General features: G+C 42.4%; 1 protein-coding gene across 1 annotated transcript; it reads right to left on the bottom strand.

Annotated features, from left to right (window-relative positions):
• Positions 1-1,011: 1,011 nt before the first annotated feature.
• Positions 1,012-23,765, bottom strand: clcnk (chloride channel K). Its single transcript, XM_069659360.1, has 19 exons — positions 23,615-23,765; positions 21,659-21,790; positions 21,025-21,153; positions 19,030-19,169; positions 18,835-18,912; positions 16,269-16,344; positions 15,644-15,769; positions 13,761-13,845; positions 13,391-13,492; positions 11,787-11,871; positions 9,580-9,726; positions 8,792-8,861; positions 8,132-8,233; positions 7,377-7,593; positions 5,312-5,445; positions 4,826-4,896; positions 4,382-4,462; positions 1,318-1,404; positions 1,012-1,050 (listed from the first exon to the last, which is right to left on the bottom strand). The coding sequence occupies exons 1-19, from the start codon at positions 23,763-23,765 to the stop codon at positions 1,012-1,014; spliced, it is 2,052 nt and encodes a 683-aa protein (XP_069515461.1).
• Between the last annotated feature and the right edge of the window lie 777 nt (positions 23,766-24,542).

Below are 24,542 nucleotides of genomic sequence, written 5' to 3'. Positions count from 1 at the left end.
TGCAACCTATGGCAACCCCTTTGGCGATGCGCGAGCCAGCTGTAACTGTCATTGCCATTTTTGCAAACCCACTACTGACTACTAACGTTCACGTTACTAAACTACTACATTTCAAGCTAGCTAAGTTTCAAGTTGCTGTCAAATGATGGCAGAGACGTGATTTTTTTTGTGACGGAGGGGGCGGTTGCATAGGAATATTTAATGAGGGAGAAGGAGGAGATGCCTCGGGAGGATTTTTACAAGGTAATTAAACGTATTTTGCAGAAAAAACACATCAGACACAATTTATTATCTTAAGCAGAGCACTTTATGTCTTTAAACATGACTGGAGCTGGTCTTTAGGATATGTTTTGTCCTATCATAAGTGTCATTTTTGACACTACCAGCAGGGGGCACTGAAAGGAATTCAACACATAGCAGCTTTAACTTAGGATGTCTTCTATGTTTGTTGGAACTATTTGAAACAAATCCTGAGAGAAATCGTGAAGTAAAATATTGTTGAGTGAGCCATTAGTCGTCCTCCTCCCCACAAGATGCCAAAACCTGTTGGTATATTTCCTGTCGGTTACCTAACGGACGTTTGAATTCTCTGCATCATGATTTCCATAGTGTATAAAAAGAAATCAAAATATGCAAGGATGTTTAGATTCTAAAAGACGTTTAAACTGGTGTGCAAACTGTTTAACAAGCTTTTGTTTTCGTCCCTGCTGGTTATAATTATTGTTAGACACAACTGTAATAATGCTGTGTCACCAAGTGCAGATCAGTGAAAGAGATAGCACGTAATCTCCTCAGGGGACAAGATCCTGCTAATTACAATAAGACAATTAGCAATGATTAATGCTTATTGTAGGAGTCTCCAAGTAATGGTGGTTTTGTTTGGATGCAAATATGGTTACGCTTGGGCGATGAAGAAGTCTTATCGTTATGAGAGCAGGCTAATCCGGCAGAGATGGATTCATGGTGGCTTTGAAAGGTTAAGGGATGTGCTTATTCCCTGTGTGGCTCTGCTTAGATTTCTTTGGCCAAGTCCTCTAATATTCTCGTCATCTGGAAGAGAAGATAGAGAAAGATTGAAAATCAGAGAGAGGGGGGGAGAGGAAGCTGCTTTGAATGTGTAAGTAGCCATTTAGACACCCACACTCTGCATAGTGTTAACAAATCCATACAGGGACATGGTGTTGTTTGGACAAGACAAACGTCCCCGGAGGAATATAACAGAATTAGTAGGCTATGTTTTATTAAGAACATATTGTGAATTTGACTTGTGAGTGTTGTGAGATTAAATACACTCATTATGTTATTAACAGTCATTACCTCTGGCCACGTGATGACCCCGACCAGCCGTCCTCTGTCTGCGACGAACAAGGTCTGCGCTCCAAGCAGACTCAGGATACTGTGCGCCTGTGAGGACAGGATTAAAAGGAACTGATCTTTTAACAATTACCAACCATTTGTAGCTATTTTTCATCTTCTAACAGTTAGATGCCAGGAACCTTAAACCTGCAATAACAGATATCCTCTGTTTTTTTTGTCTTCTCCAACTCTTAAGGATATACACCAATCAGCCATGACATTATGACCACCTGCCACATATTGTGTAGGTCCCCTTTTGCCGCCAAAACAGCCTTGACCCATCGAGGCATGGACTCCTCTAGACTTCTGAAGGTGTGCTGTGGCATCTGGCACCAAGACGTTAGCAGCAGATTCTTTAAGTCCTGTAATTTGCTAGGTGGGGCCTCCATGGATCCGACTTGTCTGTCCAGCACATCTCACAGCTGCTCGATTGGATTGAGATCTTGGGACTTTGGAGGCCAAGTCAACACCTTGAACTCGTCGTGTTCCTCAAACCATTCCTGAACCATTTATGAAGCGTAGCATTATCACGCTGAAAGAGGCCAGTGCCATTAGGGAACATTGTTTCCATGAAGGGGTGTACTTGGTCTGCAACAATGTTTGGTAGGTGTCAAAGTAACATCCACATGAACGGCAGGACCCAAAGTCTCCCAGCAGAACATCGCCCAAAGCATCCCATTGCCTCCACTATGTCTTCCCCCAGGTAAGCGGCGCACACGCCGGTCATCCACATGATGTAAAAGAAAACGTGATTCATCAGACCAGGCCTCCTTCTTCCATCGCTCTGTTGTCCAGTTCTGATGCTCACGTGCCAATTGTAGGCGCTTTCGGAGGTGGACAGGGGTCAGCATGCGCACCCTGACTGGTCTGCGGCTACGCAGCCCCATACACAGCAAACTGTGATGCACTTTGTGTTCTGACACCTTTAGATCAAAACCAGCATTAACTTTTTCAGCCATCTGAGCTACAGTAGCTCTTCTGGTGGATGGGACCACACGGCATTTGGTGCTGAGCATTGCAAGTATAGAGTATAGGTCTTTAGAGCTCTTTGCAGGACACAGCTCCATGTTGGAACCAAGAACGATGCTTTAAGGAGGAAAGAACGAAGTAAAGTTTTGGACTAGACCGCTAAACAATGAGCTTAGCAAAAGCTCTTTATAGCCAACGAGAGCTGCAGAGTCATGATTATTATTTTTTGTAGGTTCATCACTACAACAAACCCTTTTCATATTATCACATGATCTGATACAATGCTGTCATATAAATATAATTTACAGACACCTAAACTACAGAGCTGAAGTCAGGATATGGTTAGTGTAGCTTAGCATAGAACTGTTAACACAGACAAATATCAAGCTAGGAGATTATTATGAATATCGAGGAAAATATCTGGTCTGGCTCTGTACTAAAGTAAATAACACCTCTGAGGCTCACAGTTTAATCTGCTGTACACTAACATAAATGTAAAAATGCTACTTCTTATAATAATTTTGTCACGAGAAGCAATTTATCTAGTTATCTAAACAAAACATCATTTTTTAAAATATTTCTGTAAATGTCCAGAAAAAACGAAAAAAAGGTGCAAGAACATTTTGAATTTTGGTGGTAGCCAGGCTAGCTGTTTCCCCCTACATCCAGTCTTTATGCTAAGCTAGGCTAATTGTCTCCAAGCTCCGATTCTGTACTTTACAGACAGACATGAGACGGATGACAATCTTTCATCTATGGCTCTTAACACACCTGGTATTAACATGTGATGCAATCACAAGTGGTCAGCTCTAAGTACAAGCATTCACACTTTGTATTTCAATGCGTCTCCAACTGCGTCTTCAGTGACCGCTTGTGATCCGATCTCACTTTCCTGCTCTGTATGCAAATGAACACAGAGCCTCATTCACCTTAACAAGACTTTAAACACATCATATAATACAAAACACTGTGATGCAGACGCGCAGCACAGAGAGGGAGAGAGCTGCTGTGCAGGCGCTCAGAGGGACATCACTGCGCTGCACTATTAAACTGTGATAATGTCATGGTCTGGACTGTGCCTCTCCCTCATGTTTTCCCCCTCCTTGTGTGTGTTGGTCCCCTGAGTATTTTCTCTCTGTCTGTCTGTGTGTGTGTGTGGGCGTGCTGCCAGTCCACCTGCACACCTGGGATCCATTCACTCATCAGCTCCTGCAGTATATATACCCCGGCTCTTCACACCAGTCTTCACCAGATTGTTCAGTTTGCATCAGTGGTACTGTGCTGCGGCCAAACTTGTTTCTTGATCTGTGGATCTTTTTGGTGTTTTTGGACTCTCAACTAACTCCTGTTTTCCTGTGCCTCAGATCCATCAGCCACCCAGGATCTCTGTCTCCCTGCCTCATTCCACCGTGCTCTCGGTTTCTGCTGCTGCTGCCAACATAACTCAAGATCTACTTCTCATCTTCACCAACTGTTTCCTTCTGTCTCTGCTTTTGGGTCCAATTGCTACACACCTTGACAGATAATCTGGATCACTTGATTTTTAAACTGTTACAACATGCTTGTGGATCATATCTCCAACCTGTGCCGTCTCTCCTTTGTTCAGTTCGGTATCGTCCCTATTTCCGTGCACACTGTGTAAATCTACGTTTACACCTGCTGGAGTGACATGAGAGATAAATAAAAATAAGATTTTTAAGAGACACAGCGGAGAAACGTTAATTACAGGAAAGAGAGACGAGTGATCTCCCGATACGGGGAGAGTGGGCGGTGCTTAATATGGCCCGGGACACGTGCGTACACACTCCCAGACGTATGTGGAGAAATGCATCCCAGACCTCCTCCATATGCAGCCTGAGTGATCGGATCTGAATGCGTCCTCAATCCGTCCCGAGCGTTCACACCTGTAGTTAAAGCTGTCCACTTGTGATCCGATAACGAAAACCACATGTTGATACCAGGTGTGTTAAAGGCCTAAGTCTTGAAAACAAAGCAAATAAGTGTTGAAATATTCCTTTAATTTCTCAATATTTATGACATCATCAATTCTCCATACCTCCTGGACGGTGTTGTGAGGCGATAACAGGAACGATGTCGGGTAAATGCAGCAGACTTCATGCAGACGTTTCTCCGGAGTCTGCACAAAACAGCACAAAAACGTGTGTGTGCTTGTCATACAGCAGCGTTCAGCATTAAATTTATGATTCACATCAAGTCTGATGTCTAAATCAACTTAACTGAACATAAAAATGTGGATCTGTGGACATTGCTTAAATTGCATAATGCTGCTTTCTAAAAGCCCTTTTGATGAACATCTTCGCTGTCATAAAATTGGCTTGTTTTAGTCGGTCCTGTCATCATCCAGCTCCCATTCTCTGTTTTTGGAACTGTTTTATATTCAGTCAGTGTATAACGGATTGTAAAGACATGAGCAGCTTTTTAAACAGACCTCATCTCGACTTCCCTCCAGCTACCTGTCTGACTCCATCCTGGTTTTTACCTCAGTCCTCCAGTGACGCAGGACCATCAGCAGCTCTGATCGGAGAACAAACCCCAGCAGAATCTGCGACTCTTCAACACAATGCAGGAGAGGAAATCAATTTTCTTCCCAGTCGGTGCTACAGTTTAGCTCATGTGCAGCTCTCTAGTGTGCTGTGGGTCGCCTGTTTCAAACGTAAAATGTTATTCATGTGATTGCAGAAAGGCTCAGCTGGCCGACTGACTATTTTCTCACACTTGTCAGCTCCTTATAGAGAGACCCTTTCACGCTGCTGAATTGCTGTTGCTGCTTCGACAATTGTTCATCATTTCTCCCATCATTGTCCTCTTTTCTTTTCAGGGACTGTGTGGAGTCATAACCACGTGTTTGACCAGCATGCGCCTTGTGGATCCCACTGACTATGTGCCAGTGTTCTCTATCCTCAAACATACTTTAAACAAAATGACTTCTTCGATAAAATACAATCAGATATCCTTGTCTGCGTACCATCCGAGTCCACCACAGGGATTTGTGCTTCAGTGCAGCTGTTGACAGCGTGCTGAACCTCCTCTGGCTCAGCTGCTTTTTGTAGCTGCACACATTTCACTCCCAAAACCTCCCCGACAGGTGTGGAGGGAAGCCTGCAACAGAGATGAGTCACATCACATCTGGAACAAAAGCAGCAGTGGTTAAACTTACTATGAGGAGTTTTACTGGATTCTAAACAGTCTCATTACGGAACTGATGCCTCTATATGACCTACATGTTTCTATATAGTCACTGTATGTTTAATGCCTGGTTTTCCTAAGCGGAGTTTACACAGTGAGAGGTACCTTAACTAGTTTAAAGGAAGCAGGACGAGATTTTACAAGGCAGGATAGACAAAGAGATAAAAAGCAGAGGACTGACTAAAGAACAGAAATGTGGCCGGTGATACATCACAGGTGCAAACACGAGTCAGCCTTGGTCAGTCGTTCCAAGTTTGAGAGAGGTGCAGGATTTAAAAGTATTCATCCTGAATGTGCCCACTTCCGCTGGGACAGGTCGAATATTTAATTTGAACACAATTAAACATTAAAACCCATTTTATTTGTCTTTCCTGTACTATTCTCTGGTTGTAAGGATTCTCTATATGAATGATTTGATTGGAAGGTGGTAACAACGGAGGATCTGATGCTTGTGCCAAGGTAGAGAACAGTGGTAGCTACAGTGTGTTGTATGACATCCATCTCCAATATGATATGACTCTGGAAAAACATTTTTAACTAGTTAAAGGTGTCCGGCAGATAATAAGATGATCCACAAGGAGTCTGTCGGAGGAATACTTGAAGCCAGCTCAGCCCCACTGCTGTCAACAAAGAGCTATGGGTAATGGTGAATGATTATTTCAATCAAAATGTGTTGTTGGAGGCTGGCTTATTGTTCTAACTATCCCATTAACATTTTTTATGTGTCCCCTTTCAAGAAAAAACATTCTCCCTGCAGGTTTATTCACTGTAAAAAGTGAATTTCTCCCAGAATGCATTAGAGATGCTTTGATTTAGACTTTAACAGAAACTGTTCTCTATGCAGAAGGAAAATGAGGCTCGTGTGGGTGGTGGAGCGGTTCCTTAATCAATACCAGGGACTGTGGCAGTCACTCTGCCATTACTGTGCAGGCTGCTTAACAATCACAAAATCCATCCGTCCACCTGCAGTGTTGCTGTGAGTGAGGATCAGGTATGTTGCAATCATTTCACTTGGCACAAAGGCCATGTTGGATTTGTCAAAAATGGAGAGGGGGTACAGAACGAACACAGTGCACAACATGGCTGTGTACTCAGTACTGGAAATTACAGCTAGACTCAAGCTACGTTAAGTTTAGTTGTTAAGTTGGAATGGTTTAACGTCTGCCACTTGAGCTCACACTGAGTTTTCAGATTAGGCTCTGGATTGAGCAAAAGTCTCAGCTGTAATCAGACTTAAAGCTCCTGTGAGGAGTTTTTATCTAGTTATGAAACAGACTGAAATTAATTCTGATGTCTCTTTATGACCTACAAAAGCAAACCAGACCATCAGCGACAAGACTGATTATTTCTATGTCGTTATTTTTAATGCCTGAAACTGCTGGTGGTGGTGTAGGTGACAGACGAAGTGATTAACAGCAAGCTGCCTTTGTCTACATTTTCCAGGGCAAAAATGAGTGATACATATGACTGTTAAAGAAAACAGGATGAGATTTTTTATTAAAAAACACCACTTAAGCATGAACAGGACAAAATCAACAAAGAGATAAGACGTTTGTCCACAGGGGGCGCCAAAATCAACACAAACCAAAAGTTCCTCACAGGAGCTTTAACTGAATGCTAAAGGAAGTGTTTTAACATGCACTGAATTACATTTGTAAGATTTAGTGATGGCTTGTAGTCTTTAGGATGTTAGCAAATGTGCACAGTTAGCAATTACAAATAGTCCTTAGGGTTAGTATGGAGCATAACAGTCAAAGGTTTTTATGTCTTTGCTCTTATTATTGAACAGTTGACCTCATAAATCATCGCTGATTCCTTTTATCAGACACTTTATATTTACTTACTTTGGGCATACCTTCTTCAGAGAGGGCAGATGTGGGAGCTTTTTGCTGATAGAGATTGCATCATAGAAAGATGGGCGGCGCCCAGCTCGAGCCAGGGTGTTGGCCAGCAGAGAGGCGAGGAGGACGGGGACAGCATGGCTGAACTGACCGGTTAACTCTACAGCCAGGAGAGCTGGAGACAAGGTGTGTGTGACAGCTCCAGAGAGGGCGGCTGCACCTGCAAGACAAAAACCTCATTAAGGTTCTACCACACTTTCTATGAAGCCAACATCTATAGTGCATTATGGGCTCATTCTAAGTGTATTTCAATGTATTTGTTATGCTATATGACTGCATGCAAAAACATAAATAATGCTTTCTCATGCACTATTTCATAAACGTTATAGATATGACTCATAATGAACTATAAGTTCAAGTGTAGTATGGATGCTCCTGACTACTAGACTTGTTTGTGTATGCGTTAAGAGAAGTCAGGTACATGTTGATGCATCTGTAATAATGCATGCTTTATCATAACATTTCATGCTAATGTCATTTTCATGTCTAATCACTGCTGCATTACAAGAGGAGCAGATATGCATACTATCATAGAACACAGTGAGTCCGAATGGTCTGTGAGCTCCTTCTTACTTGTTGCAAACACGCCAGAGATATGCTGGGAACAAAAGTTAAGCTGGCTTGTGCAACAAGCAGAAAAGGTTAAGGTACATCAGCTAGGGATTTAAACCCTGCCACTATTGATCGAGTGTTTCTACCAGCGAGTGCATAGCCCCCGGGATTTATAGCAGCCCACTGCTGGCCTGCTGAGGAAGACGCCAAAGCTGCTCCTTCTCCAAACAGACGGCCCAAAGCTGCTCCTACAAAACAGATCAGTTAAAGTAAGAATCTCAAAGATTTCCATGTAAATAAATGTCTGTTAAGTCACTATCTATCGCTGAATGAGGCAACACAATGGTGATTGAGCCTATGGCCCACTGATGAAAGCCAGTGTTATGGTGTCTGGTGTGAATTTCAGGTAGGAGGGTATAGGCGGAGCTAAGCAGCTGCTTTTCCACTCTCTGCAAGTGTTGCGAGTAAACAGTAATCTACTATGGCTGAACAAACAAAGAAAAGACTGATGACTACAGATACAACTTCAAAAATATCCAACATCCAAAGAAAAAGAAACTAATTCAACGCTCAGATGTCAGCGATCAGCGAGGAAAATCAAGAGTTACAACCGGAGCCAACCGTGGACGTCACACATGCAGCACTGTCTGGATATCTGGGAAGTGTGCTCCCGCAATTACCGTTTATCGCCGTAGGTGATCTTTGAGATTACCACATTAAAAATTTGTTTATCCCAGTTTTACCACATTCTGGTGATTTGTGCATCACAGGTGATCTACAAAACAGAGTCCTTTCCCTTCACTCACCGTAGATAAACACTGGCATGAAGTATCCAGCTGGCAGAGGCAGAGTGCAGGCGAGGACCAACATCCACATCTTAGAACCAACAACACACACACACACACACACACACACACACACACAGACACACACGCACACACACTTATAAATCTCTCCTCGGCATCTCTGCGGCCAAAACAGCTTTAACAGCACACGCAGCACAGCATGAGTCACTGTCAATCTGTGTGCAGGGAACTGTTTGCATCTCCTCCAAATCAATTTTGCACAAATAAATACTGAATCACTTCAATTTACATTTCCCATTTGCATGCAGAAATGGGAGAAAACACATTGTCATAGTAAGTGGATCTTACTGAGTGAGTTTCTTACAGCGCTCACTGCATTTCAGATCCTTTGACTGGTATAAGGATCAGATTGTCATTTAGAAATGTGCTCATTCGATGCAAATTTTTCTACAATAAATGCACTATTTTCTTTTCAATTGGGCTACAAATGGGAATAAGAGACTTGTGGTTGATGTTTGGGATTCTGCAGGAAAACAAGTGACTTCTACCTGCAGTGTTGCTATGACAGAGCGTCAGATATCACAAGACATTTCAGTCTGAAAGGTTAACAGTCTTTAGCTCGCTTAACCTGCATTGAAAATGTCATTTGCTGTACGTCAATTATGGGCGGATGTGACTCAAAGGAACAAGAGGAGTGGGGGGCTGAGCTCGGTGCCCTGTTACTGTTCCTGCTGCTTATCACTGCAGAGATAAAAGAATCCGTAATTAGCAGCTTCCATTGTGTGTACCTTCATGAGCAGGAAGACAGCCAGAGACAAGTAGACAGGACTCCCTGATGAGCTCCACTCCGACAAAGGCTGAACAGATGCATTGTGGGATTGTGTGCTCCACTGACTGCTGTCCAGTAAGGAGGTGAGGAGCTGCTTCATGGTGTGCTGTGAAAGAGATTACTGCCAATCAGATGACCGTGTGAACACAAGACAGACTGGGATAAAACAAAGGGTAACATTTAAAGGACGAGGCTGTCAGTGGATGTTTCTTTCTGACAAAAAATCTCATGAAAAGACAATCTATCCATCTCAATACATTCTTAAATCCTCACCCTGTTTGTAGTACTCACTCCCAAAACATTGAATTTGTTCCGATAAAGATGTCAATCTTTAAAAAAGGGCCCTATCTTACACCCCAAGCAGAGTGGCTCACAGCGCAGCACCAAGGGGCAGCTTTGGCTCAGCTGTAGAATACGTTGTCCTTCAATCAGAAGGTTGGCAGTTCGACCCCTGGCTGCTGAAATCTACACGTCGAAGAGTACTGGGCAAGACACTGAACACCAAATTGCTCCCGAATGAATGGTTATCTAGATCCTGATTGGAGATTGGCACTTAAGTGCACTTCGACACCACCATCATTGACTGCATCCTCACCTGCTCCATCACTGTCTGGTACACTGCTGCCGCTGCCAAGGACAAGCTGCAGCGTATCATTGACTCTGCAGAGAGAGTGATTGGCTGCAATCTGCCACCTCTCCACGACCTGCACACCTCCAGGAGGTTCAAGATTGAGGCCGACCCCTCTCACCTCGGACACACTCTTTGAGACCCTCCCCTGCGGCAAGAGGCTGAGGCCCATCAGGACCAAAACCTCACTACACAAGCACAGTTTCTTCCCCTCTGCTGCCAGCCTCATCAATAATGCCCTGGCCTGGCACATGACACAGACTCTCATCCAGCCCCACAGTCACTTAACATTACATTAACACTGTAACTCAGATTTAGCATTACATTAATGCCATACTGTCTGCTTACATTGCACACATGCACCTTCCTGCACATCCGTACAGCTCCATTCACTTATTACATATTTTGTATTATATAGTTGTTGTTTTTTTACATATTTCTATTGTTTGTTTATTTTTGTATTATTCTATTTAAGTTCCCTGACAGTCAGAGTACTGCTGCTCCTAGCTACCAACTGTTTCTAATTCTAACTCTGTGTTCACTGAGGTCAAACTCCTCGTACCTGTAAACCGACTTGGCGATAAACCTGATTGTGATTTGCAGCGGCCTCTGCCATCAGTGTAGTGTAAAGCACTTTGAGTGGTCACGCACTATATAAGTGCAATCCATTTACCATTTAACTTCTGCTGCTCATGTCGCAGTTGTCATTGCCACCACAGTGCTCAGTGAAATTGCAATTGTGCCCATCTGTGCAACCCGTGGCTGTATTGATGTGGTAAGACGCATTACTGTGGCATTTATCAAACCCGGTCTAGTGTATGAAGCTCAGTATTTTCCTGCTGTTCAAAAGTTCAAAATGCGCACTTCTCAAGATGTCCCTACACGCTTCCACTGCTTGTTACACACAGGGACGCACAGCAGGGCTCCTACTCCTCAGTTCAATATGGCGCATTTACTCATGCGCAGTCAAATGAGTTTGAGTTCTGGGAGACAGCCAGCTTTTGTTCATCGGTCTCCTGACATCATTGTACTGGTGATGCCAGAAGACGAGCTGGTCGAGCCCGGTCTACTAAGAAGAAATGGCTGAAATCAGCTGATTCAATAGCAGTGTAGGTGCAGGTGTGTCTGGTTTGGTGTGGGAGATTTAACTTTGATTTCTTTGATTCATGTTACGCCCAAAACACACTTTTGCTATTTTGCACCCAGATTATGCACTGCCAGCAAATCCTCATTTAAACAGAAAGACATGAAAATGAGCAGAATGTCAGAGTGAATCATGTGACATGCCATTGTTGGAATAATGCACGTGTTGTTCTAGCAGCTTGAGGATGTATGAAGCTGTGACTCAAAATAAACTGAAGTGTTTGTTAATGCAGAGACATGTGACACGATGCAACAGTGTTGGAGCTCTATGAGGTATCTACAGAGGCATATCATATTTAGTCTCGGTCTTTCCTTTACTATTGTTTAAAATGTAAAAGTAAGATGTTTATAATGATCATTCATTGGAATTATGTCTTTAAAATGTTCATTCCCACCTGAGAGGCCATATATTGACCTGCAGAGTTTGGAAACGTCACACATGCCAGGAGGAAGACCACCATGCCCGAGTAGAGACCCTTCCTGCAGAGAGGTGATCATATAAACAGGCACCTTTGTGAAAATCATTGAATTCATGCATCCATCAATCCATTACAGCCACACCTGGAGGTTAAACATTTTACTCCAAACTATCCATTATCTATATTCTTCCATTATCTATACCGCTTATCCTGTTCAGGGTCACAGAGGGGAGCCTACCCCAGTTGTCATTGGGCGAGAGGCAGGGTACAGCCTGGACTGATCGACCTGACTGACCTTTCTCTCTCACACTCACACCTACAGGCAACTTAAGAGTCACCATTGAACCTAATGAGCATGTCTTTGGACGGTGGGAGGAAGCCGGAGTACTTTGAGGTAACCCACGCATGCACGGGGAGAACATGCAAACTCCACGCAGAAAGGCCAACTACGTACTAACGTTAGGATTCGAACCAGGAACCTTCTTTTAGTGAATTTATTCCAGCTAACATTTAAATAATCAGTTGTTTGTTTTTCGTGGCTTTATATGAGACGCTACTGTCATCTGCTGTGTTCAAAAGGCCACACTATACTAGCAGTACGTACTGATTTGGCTAAAATGTAGTATGTAGTATGCAAACAAAAGAAAAATGTGCAGTATACCAAAAATCCCCGGATGTCGTACTAATTCGGAAAAATCTCCAGAATGCATCGGACCAGTCTACCTCGCCTACTGTATCCCACAAAGCAAAGCGCTGGAACGTCACAGACGGACATCAGCACGGACATGACGGACATCAGCAGCATCCCACAGAAGGGGGCACTTTAGCTAAAGAAGGTTATTGTTCACTTCCGCCTGGCGTAGCATACTGCAAAATGAATTTGAAAGCTCCTCCATACTACATACTACCGCTGAGCGCAGTATGCAGTATATAGTATGTATAGTACGCCATTTCAAACACAGTCTCTGCTGGAGCATCCTGCTCCTCTTAGACCCCACCCTCCAGCCGCTTCTCCTGCACAGAACCCCTCTGCTCATTAACCAGCACCTGCCAGCTTTTTCCATGGCACTGACTCTCCCCCTTAATTTGTCTGTCGGCCAATCACTTGCCAGCCTGCTCATCCTGCCACACACCTGTGGCTTGTTAGCTCATTTACCCCCTCAGTATTTAAACAAGCCATCTTGCCGTTGTCATTTGCCAGATTGTAGTTTGAGCTTCTGCTTCGCATCCCGCCGCTCTGTATGTCTTGTGTTTTTGGATTTTGACCTGAGTTTTTAAACTTCTGTACCTCTGCCTGATTCTGTGGATTTCTGGTTTAGACCTCTGGAAAGGACTGTACATGACTCTGCCTAACAAACTAAGTAACATTGTTGCTGCCTTCCTCCTGCCTCTGCCCTGTGAGTCTGCATATGGGTTCTCTCATCTATTTTTAGCGTAGTTTAAATGGTTGCATAAGATGAGTCTGTTAAAATAGATGATCCTTTAAGACACACTCTGATTGTCTCATGAGCCTCCTTTACACAGCAGATGACTCATCCCTGCATCACAATCCTGCCTTCCCCTTTGCAAAGAGCTCTCACTCTGTCGTCAGCATCTTGATAAAAATCAGGTTGGTTTTGGTGACTTTCAGGCTCCACCGGTGGAAGAAGAGGAAGCAGCAGCTCATAGCTCCACACAGCAGCCTGCTCATTAAACACACAGGAGAGGATCATTTTAACACAGGCACTTGTAGATTATGAGAAGTCATTAGACCTGGGGAAATGATGACAAAGGTGAAGAGGAGGAGGACGGGAAGAGATTGTTGTGAGATCTGACTGCTCATTAGAATAGAGGGATGAGAACAGAAGTGCTTGGTATAAACATTAATGCCAAATGTCAGTTATTATTTGTAAGATATAAACCAAGTCACAACTCGTTTAAATCTGCAGACGCTGTCAAACATAAACTCACCCCAACAAAGCAAACAGCAGAATCTCCAGCGGGTAGAAAGGTGAAGACGAGGGGAAATTAGTTTTGAACATAGCCTGAAGAGTCTCTGTGGGCACAAAGCAGATCGGAGTCTCACTCAGATTCAAACACAATCTTATCTTCTCTTATTTTATCGCATTTTAATGCTTTTAAAGGAGAAAGTCACAGCTGCTGTTCTCTGTAATCGATAGAAGCAATAATATTTGAAATTGGTGCCATAGCTGTGGAGAAAGTTGTACAAACAGCACGTGGTTTCACCCATTCCTACAACACCCAGCGTGCATTGCGCCTCTCCCTCTGAAAGAGAGGAGTGAAACACTACCGTTTTCGCTGCAGGCAATGGCTCAGAGCGGTACAGAATCCGAAATACGACAGGAATATACCGGTGGATCGTCTAGAAAATCTTCCGGTCTGCAGTCTACATTTCAAACCTGCCGACATCGGAGGCGGCTTCCTAGGAAGGGTAGTTTAGCAAGGTCCGCCAGATGACACGTTTAACGTAGTCTGGCGGAGCTTTTCCAGGGCCCATTGGAGAAGCGTCCTCCAAAGGCACAGAGCGAAATTGCAATAATTGGCATTAGCTCACCATAACAGCATGATAGGACTGAGGCTGAAAATCGGCGAATTGGCCCTTTAATCAGTGTCAATTTAGATCAATCGGCAGCTCATGTGCAGAGGCCATAGTCCTCAATGAGGCAGCCCTGGGCTAGACTCACACCCTCTGCCCCCTGCTGCGTGTCATCCCCCACTCTCTCTTCCCCTGTTTCCAACACTATCCAACGTCCTCTCTATAAAAAAGGCATAAAAGGCCCAAAAAATAATCTCTAAGGCTTTTAATGAACTGTCAGTCAGCTCAAATGTTTCTGCTAAGTTTGCCAATGCTGATGTTCCCAGTCTTCGGAAAAATCAGCATTGGCAGGTAATTACAAAGCTGCCAGTATCACTAACAAGCTAACATGACCGTATTATTACACCAGTCATTGTTGGGTCTCTGTAAATAACATTATAAAGTGTACGAATTAGAGCTGCTCTATATGTTAAGTGTTGTGAGATAAGTTTGGTTGTGATTTGTTGTTATATTTAATTGACTTGATTTACTGTGAAAAAAGAAAGTATGTTTCCAGTCTAAGAAATGTGACATTCTCGTGGGGGAAAAAAGGTTAGAACTTTTACAAACTGAAAGGGTTGTTTGTGGATTTTGAGCACATACACTACATGGCCAAAAGTATGTGGACACACAAACGTTACAGCCACATGTGGAGGATGAACATTTATCTTGAAACCATCCATTATCTACACCGCTTATCCTGTTCAGGGTCGCGGAGGGGCTGGAGCCTATCCCAGCTGTCATTGGGCGAGAGGCGGGGTTACACACTGGACTGATCACCGGTCAATCACAGGGCTGACACGTAGAGACAGACAACCTTTCAACCTCCCATTCACACCTACAGGCACTTTAGGGGAGAACATGCAAACTCCACACAGAAAGACCCCCTATGTCCGAACTGGGACTTGAATCAGGAACCTTCTAGCTGTGAGGCGACAGCGCTAACCACCCTGCCATTCTCTCAAAATCAGTGGCATTAAAATTCTGCCACAGCAGCAAAGTAAACCACCAGTTGACCATTTCTTTACAGGCCTTGCTGTGTGCATAGGGTAGCCTATGTTATATATCAACCCTGGCTAAACTAATTTGCAGGAAAGGGTCCTGGATCAACCCATGAAAAAGTTCCCAAAACCAAATGTGATGAATAGTCTGAGTACAGGGCTGTTATTTCAACCACAGTGCACATGTGTTTGACTCTCGAGTGATCCTTCTCCTTGTTGACCATGAGGGGGCGGAGGCTGATCGGGGCTTCAGTTACCTAAATCTCCACTCCACACGGAGAACAGGCGGAAGGTCAGCGCCCCGCAGGCGGCCGAGAAGAAACACGGGAAGTAATGCCTCAGGGCGAAGTGAGAACTCATCACTTCCACACTGAACAGCACGCCTACAGGGGCGAGAGGGGGCAATGATGACAGCATGACATTTTAGACAAACTGGATATAACAGCAACAGGGTTTTTTAAATATACAGAACTCTTAATATATCTCTGAAACATAACTCCTTTTTTTTTGCATGTGAAGCAACTATCATTTAGAAATATACATATGTTTGTAACAGAATGTTTTATGTAAATTATGTTATTGATGTTAAATGTTAAATTACCAGGAGTTTAAACCTCAGCTGCAAACCTCAAACAACGATGCAGAAATAAGGCTCAGTGGATCAAATTAGGAGGCGGAGAGGTGATCAAAGATGAGGAGGTGAGAGATAAGGAAATATAAACATGATGAAGGTGCAGTAGAAGTGGGAGGGAGATAAAAGGGAAGAGCAAATGTGTGAAGGAGAAATCAAAGGAGGAAATGCATTAACCAGACAAGTGTGAGAAAACCATTTTCAGCTCGAGCAGAAACACAAACATGCTGAGCCTTCACCGACTCTCTCACCGCTGATGGGAGCTCCGAAGCAGCTTGCTACACCGACTGCAGCCGCGACAACCAGCATTTCATTGGAAGCTTTTTCCTACAAGAGAATTATACTGTGATGTCTCTTTACATGCATTTACATCATATGCAAAGTAAAAGGAACATGCAATATGAGGAGAAAACTCACTTTACCACATTTTCATAAGCCTGGTTCTCCATTTTCTTGGCTGCTATTTTAGTTTAATTTCAAACTTTGTCTTTTCGTCCATAAAAAAATATAACTTACAGTTATTTCACAATAACATGTATTCATATTCAAACCATAGACTGTATAAAAAGATGGACGACATAGCTCCCTAAAAGTAAAGCCAAAACCTCTCTATCACCCCCTGCTGACTGGCTGCAGTATAGCTCATAAAGCCCGCCTCCTCCATGTTAACAGATGGGACATGAGTCAAACTATAAAATCAAAATACACGTCAAATACATTTTTCTCAAACATGGTTTCTATCATTATACTTAGTTCTTATCATGCTGATTACGTCCAAGAAGCAGTGTTTTCTGACAAATGTATTTTTAATTAGTTATCTGATGCTGTAAAAATTATGATTGACAGCTCTGTGCACAAATACGGCTCCTGCAGCCGATCTGTTCTGGATTAGCAGATTTGTTTTGTCTCCCTATGAAGCTGTAGTAGTGAATGTTTAACAGCCATTTTCATTCTTACACAATCAGGAACACAAGGAGCAGCACTGACATTTAAACTACATAAATCTTAGTATAATCTGCACATTGTGTCTTCACTCTTAATGACTGAAAAAAAAAAGTGTTTTGGAAAGTAAATAAAGTATTATTGTGCGGAAGAAATGTCCATGTGATATTTATATTCACAGATTTGATATATTTTATATATATAGAGAGAGAGATCCTAAAACATGACTCAAGGTGTACCAGCTGGCTTTTCAGCAGCATGTTATGGTCTTCACCAGCAGATGGAGGCTAAAGCAGTGTCCACCTGAGACCTGTATTACCTTCTTCTCTCCCTGCCAAGAATAATGGAGGTTGTGATGGCAATGATAAAAAAAAATGTTTTAAAAGCATTTTGGGTGCAAATTCAGCAGGCTCATCTCTCTGCACAGCACGGAGACCAAATTACAGAAAGAGCCATTTCAAATCCAGCAAAAGCAAATTCTCTACAGATGATGAGGACATTTACATTTAACTTTTTTTCAGTTTTTAAGAGGCCTGGCAGTTATTATGTGGCAGCCTTATAATAGTAATGTAAGAAAGCCTTGACATCATAATTACAGGAGGTGTTATTTCTAAATCCTAAAGTCCTCTGTTAATACTTGTGTAAAGATGAAGTAAGATGAAGTAAAATAGGTAAGTTAGTAAGTTAATAAGAATATAATATAGACCTTGAGTTAAGATTATTCAATAAAACTGTTGTTTTCAAGGTTAAGAATTCAGTTTTGTTTTACTGCAACATGCTCAGTGTGAGTCCAACATACATGCTCGGCTGAATTCAGCCGACTTTGTCCGTCTGCCATTTGGTTTTGGGCAGATAGTGTGCAGTGGGTTTATCAGAACGAAGGTTACAGGCTGAAAAAGCTAAAAAGCTTCAGAGGCTGAGGGGAACAGAGTCTTGTGATAGTTCTCTGTGGGTTTGTCACATATTACACATATTGCATCACATTACATTTATTGTAATTTGTCCCATAGTTAATATTAAAGCTACTGTGAGGAACTTTCATTTTTATGTCTATGTGACCAAGTCATCTTTGCTAAAGTCTCAAGTAAGTCTCGAGTCATTTTTCCTTGGGCAGTCAAGTAAAGTCAAGTCGAGTCCTTAGTTAAGGCAAGTCAAGTCACTTTTTTCCACCCAGGATCCAGCCCTCTTACCTGTAGTATCCGGTCTTTATAAAGAGAAAAGACAAGGTATTAGTAGCCCGTCTAATAATGATATTATTGGCCAATTTATATAACCTGTTCAAAAAGTACGACAATAAATTGTATCTGTATTATCTTGGCACTGACGCAGCCATGATGATGAGTAGTAACGATTACTACTGATGAGGCTTCTCTTTGGGAAATAACATCAGGTAGCGGGGGGCTTTGATGTTGCATGTTGCCATAGTGAGGATTTTGACTGACAGCCAGCCATCCAGTCATGAGAATCACATACCGGGGAGCTTTTTGACAAAGTGGTGCCTCTTACCTCTTTGCTGATCCTGTCCTGAACATGCGTAATTAATATTTTCTGACAAACGTCTCGTCCCATTTTAACAGTCAAATGTATCACTCACTGTGAGTCTGCTGTGGAAAATGTACACAAAGGCAGTTTTCGCAGCTTGATGCTAATCGTCTTGTTTGACACCAGCCCGATGGCAGCAGTTACAGGCATGAAAAATTACCATAAAGAAATGCTTAATCTTGTCTGTGATGGTCTCATTTGCTCTTGTCAGTCATACAGAGGCATCAGTATTCATTTCAGTCTGTTTCACAACCAGCTAAAAGCTCCTCACAGGAGCTTAAAGTATTTATGACAGAAGTAATTTAACAACTAGAAATGTGGACGCAGCTGTACCTTCTTATCAGCTTGTGTGAGAGAGCGGAGGTTGCTCAGGTAGGCTCCGAGCATGGTGGACAGATGCACAAACGGACCCTGATGTTCAGAGACAAATATAGACAAAGAAAACTGTGTTCATAAGTCATAACAAAGCAGACATTGAACTATTTGCATGTTTTGACTCATGGACAGGTTGTTTGTAACGTCTCTCACCACTTTGCCCAGGAACACAGTGCTGCCGGCTGCCAGAGTGCAGATAAGACCCAGCAACTTGGTGAACATATTAGTGAGGGACAAGTAATGAGGCATTTCAACACCGGACAGCATGGTTCTCACCTCGGGTATCCCAGAGCCTGACGAGAAACAGTATTTAGTTCTGATTTGTTTTAAACACTATACAGCATGTTTTCAGGCCTGACGAGGCGTCTTTGGGGAATTTGGTCACATTTATTTAACAGATTTCCCCTTTCAGGATCCATCTGAAGGTTTTTTTCTTTGCAGTAAGAGAGCAGAGAGGGGGACTGACGTCCTCTCTGAAAGTTACAAGCTCTCCTCATACATATTAGAGACTTTCTGTGAAACAGATAGAATCAGAGTTGACTTTTCATACTGTACGTCTCCTTTTTACACTTGCTGGATTTTAGAGATAACATCACTCGTGACTTTTTCCCATCGCCAGTCAGTGCTGAAGGATGTTTCCAAAAGTAAGCAAGAAAAATCCGGATACACAGATTTTCTCTGTTCTTGGAAACCGACTGAATGATACTGTATGTTGTAATCTGCAATCAAATTACAATGAAGCCTTAAAAAGTCACGCAAGATAGCCTCTCTGATCCGATTTGTTCAGGGTTTCATCCACAGCCTAAATGCCTTCTATAATAGTGAATACATGAACATGAATGAATGTCACGAGGTAGAGCGAGTTATATTATAAAGGCCTGTGCTTTAGAGTTCCTTTTCCTTCACATGGTTTTGGCCTCATCGCAGCAGGGAAATAAGGGCTGAGAGGGCTCTTATGACCTCAAGGAACATGTTTGATTGATATGTACACACATGTTTCGTTATGTTGAAGTAGAAATACGATTTAACTAAATGTCAATTCATGAGAATCCTCTAAAATAGTCATTTACTTACCAGGCGGTTCTAAACCCGTCTGAGGTAAATGCAAGGAAGCCTCAATGACCTCGACTCGTGACAAGCAAACAGCCTCAAACAGAATCGTGAAGCAGACTTCAACTGGTCATTTAGGGATGAGGATTGAAAATCCAAATCTGGACTAAAAAAGTAAAGCAATAAATGTAAGATTTATCTGACCCATGAAAAACGGTGTAGGGTTAAGAGGGGACCCAGCATGCAGGGGATGCGAGGGGCATTGGACATCTTTTTCATTTGTTTCAGTCCTGTCTCAGGGCTCAGACATGCTGGACAACAATTCATAAAAAATATTTGACTGATTATAGGTCAGGACAGTCCTTTTCTACCTAAGCTGTAGTATTCTGGGATTCCTGAACCCTGGACAAGGTCGATGCACACAGTCAGCATGCTGAGCCAAAAGCTCCTGGTAAGGGAATTCCTCTTATTTCTTATAATAACTGCTTAGAGAGAGTTGAACGTGCAGGATGGTAAACCTGCAAGACCTGTACAAAGCTAAAAGGCAAAATCATACTGATCTTACATTATAGGGCCATGATGCTTATTCATTGTACTTGAATTATGAAGAGTTTATGTCAATAAAACCTATAAAAAAGAATAAAGTATTTGGTCATGAAAACAATTCCTGCTTTTCCAGTTTGGTTAGCTAGCTGACAATTGTTGCTTCTTGTTGTAAGGTAAGTTTTCAGTGTACATTCAGCAGATTCTTAAACATGCTGTAATTCATTCTGTAGCCACTAGGGGGCAGTAAAAACAAGCTGGATACACACCACCTTTTAAAATATGTAAGGCTAATTTGCTGCCTATTTTTTCTAACACAAAGCAACTTTAGCGACATGTTTATGACAATCTGACAACAGTCCAATAATCACTCTCTATTGAACGCTCCACCACCATCAAATAAGTATCTGGCTCTTTAGCAGCTACAGTAGCTTGTTGCTAATTTGTAATATTCAATAAGTCAGTAAATTCACTAAAGGCAGAGACATTCATTCTTTCCAGCTTAAATTTATAACATTTAAATACTGAAGACTGTGTAACTTTATCTGAACAAACCTGTGGAGAAGGGACAGATGTTGTGGGAGAAGGATGATGCTACAGCACAGAGGCATGCTGGGTAAAGAGTCCAGCAGAAGAACTGCAGCAGACTGTTGCCGTCCAGCTTCATATAGAGCCACTGATGAGCTACGAGTGAGAGAGAAACATTTACAATGTGTGTCCTTTGTCCACTCAGGTTTTATATTCTGAATCAGTGTGTGTCTGTCTCTCCTGTGTGCGTTTGTACCAATGACTGTATTTAAAGATGGACGACGCGTTTTCCCCTCCTCTCATTGTATAAAAGTGAAGCCAAAATACCCCGGGAGACGGTCTGCTACTCCAGAACAGATCGGCTGCAGGAGCTGTATTTGTCAACAGTGCTGTCAGTCATGATGTTACACCCCCTTTTTAAAGCATCAAATAAGTAACACTTGGACATAAATCAGCATGATAAAAACTAAGTATAATGAAAATTATATTTGACGTGTATTTTGATTTTATAGTTTGACTCATGTCCCATCTGTTAACATGGAAGAGGCGGGCTTTATGACCTATACTGCAGCCAGTCAGCAGGGGGCGATAGAGAGGGTTTGGCTTCACTTTTAGGGAGCTGTCATGTCGTCCATCTTTTTATTCAGTCTATGGTTTGTACCTTTGAGCAGCTTCGTTACACTGAGGTCCATGAAGAAGCTGAGGATGGCAGTCAGAATGCCTAAAGCAGCGTAGCCGTACCACTCCATCCCGCACACCGATCCCAGACAACAGCTCAGCTTCAGCAGCACGTCTGTGGACACAAACATGCTTTCCTAAAGTTTAATTTTAAGATAAGTTAAGTTAAGATACTTGTAATATACATGTAAGAGAATAACATTCCTCCAATAGCTCTTTTTAACTCCTTTTTTTCAGCTGTTCTCTGTTTGCACATTAACTCTTTTACTAAATCATGAGGTGATACTAAATGCAAAGTCCAGGTACTTTTGGATGTTGCTTTTAACAGTGAACAATGAACATAGAAACAGTAACCACAATTTTACTTCTGCGTCTGTATTGACCTTGATAATCTGTATTTCATAAAGGACAAAGATATGGAAAAAAGAAAGCACAAGAGAGAAAATCAATACTAATATCAGCTTCTTATTTCTTCTAATGTTTATTATTTACTTCACTGGCCTACCAAACAATGCATAAAAACACAAAGCATGTTCTTCTGTTGCTTTTGTTAATGACATATGCAGAACCTGGTGTGAGAAATAAAACATTGGAAACACAAGGAACAGCCTAGAGCGATGCCTAAAGACAATTAAATGCACTTTCTAAATTAAACACATGGGAGGCAAATAAAAAGAACTGTATGCAGAGAGTGGAAAAAAGTGATACATTAAAGTAAAAATCTCTAAAGCCCCGAGCTCAAATTCTGTCTGGGGATACAACTGAAATTAACTTGCTATCAAAACAGTGGAAAACGGAGTAAATAAAATATATGGATGCATGTCCGCTTAGGGCTTCCATACAGTTCACAAATACTCTGAGCTCCTGAAAATTTGTCCAGATTGTCCGGGTGTGCTGCATGTTTTAAAGGCTACATTTTCATCAAGACTTTATGCAGACTTTTCCTGCCAGCCTCCAAGTAAAATGTCCAGCGTGAAACCAGAAGAGCGACACATAACAGGGTGATTAAAAACATGAAGAAGGAGAAGAAGAAGGATCATTTACAAGATGACAGTAACAAAGATGTCTGCAGACTGGAGAGATGAAGAGATTCGGGAGCGTCTGGCTGTGAGGGCAGAAATTGTTCGCCAGTTGCAGTGACCAGGGGCGTTTCCAGGGGGTGACCTGTGGTGGCATGGGCCCCCCCTGAAATCTGATTGGCCACCCCAGCTGCCACCCCAAGAACTATGATTGGCTATCTGTCAGGTCAAAGGCGGGGCTTAAGTTCCAGCCGCTTCTTTTGGACTTTTGGAGTTACACTTTTTTGAGTCTTTAAATTTAGCGCCAAAGATTTATATGCTGCCACTCTGCTGTGTTATTATTTTTCGATTTAAAAACCTTTACACAGGATTGTAACAACTGCATGATATTTTAATGTTAGTATTTAAAGTAGATACGACTAGTGGAGACACAAATAAAAAAGCGCCCACTTGTTAATGCCCCCATGCACAAGTCAGTGCCCCAGTTGGGCCACCCCAGCCCTGGCAGGGACCACAGCGTACTTTTTATGTCATGTCCTGCTAATGAGACCCCATCCCGTCCGGCAGGGAGAATCTCCCACTGCGAAGGACATATGTGAAACTTCTGTTTCTGGAGTCTTGAAATTTCCTGGAAATTGTCAGGCGTGCATGTGTGAAAAGAGCTTAGAAGACGTCAGTACTAAGGGAAATGATGTGTTTCTTTATGCAGATTGTTCACATTTGAACAGCACAACATTACAGATAAATACATTGTTCGTGTTGTCCTTAAACTCAACTCTAATCTGACTCCTCAGTTGAAGGTCAAACAAAGCTGGTGTTATTGTTTATCACATGCATGACACAGACTGACTCCCACATACCTGCTCTTTGATGTATTGATGGGTTCAGTATGGATCACATTCTAATGATTTGAATCTTACCTTTGACAGCTCCACGGCTCTGTCGGCATGGTTTCCATCGATCAGCGAGCAGCAGAGTCTCATTATGGGATGTGTCTGATTGATTTTCTCTCTCCCGGTTGTTGTTCTGTCCTGCAGTCTCACTCCCAGGAGACTCGTCCTGCCTCTTCATTTTGTCTTCAGCTGTTTGTTTTATTGTGCGATTAAGTACAGTCACAGCACTGAGGATCAATGACTGAGTAAGCACTTCATCTGCTGCAGAATACACACAGACGGCAGGTAGACTCACCTTCTAGTTGCACCAGTCTGTATGTTGTGTACAGGTGTGTTTGTGCCACCATTGACCTCTGCTGAGTTATTAGCATAATGCTAGAGCCGTCATGGTTGAAGGGTAGCTAATATTAACTCTTTGGAGGAACACTGGTGTATGCCCTTCATTCGTCTTTTAGCAGAAATTCAGCGTGAGAGATTTTAATTTCATGCTTCTCTGATTTTTAATAGATTTTTGTTGATATTATCAATCCTGCAATCATTAATCTCATAAAACCTGTTCCAGCTAGTGTAATTGTGTCAAGTAAACATGAGCTATAACATCTGATAACGCTGGTTATTATATAGATTAAATTATCTTTATAATATCGGCCTGGCAGATGTGTTTGATTAGATAAGATATGATTTACTTATTATCCAATAAGTAAATCAATAGAGCTACAAACAGTGTGATCTTTGCGTGGGCACATTTATGAGCTTTTTAAAAGTTCTCAGACCTGAAGATGCATTTCATCATAAAGCTCATACATGCAGCTAAACAATAGGATCTAACTCATCCAGACTCCATTCATGATCTATAACAGGGGTTCTTAGACTTTTTGGGCCAGGGACCCCTGACAGGGGATAACATTTCCAAGGATCCCCTCATAATCCTAACTCTGATTAAGCATAAGCTTTC

This window comes from Semicossyphus pulcher, unplaced genomic scaffold (genome assembly GCF_022749685.1).
Source record: "Semicossyphus pulcher isolate SPU_LCO1_2020_fin unplaced genomic scaffold, fSemPul1.0.p SCAF_13, whole genome shotgun sequence".
NCBI classification, from domain to species: Eukaryota; Metazoa; Chordata; class Actinopteri; order Labriformes; family Labridae; genus Semicossyphus; species Semicossyphus pulcher.
Note: the sequence above shows the minus strand (reverse complement) of the source record. Positions and strands in the feature narration are given on the sequence as shown.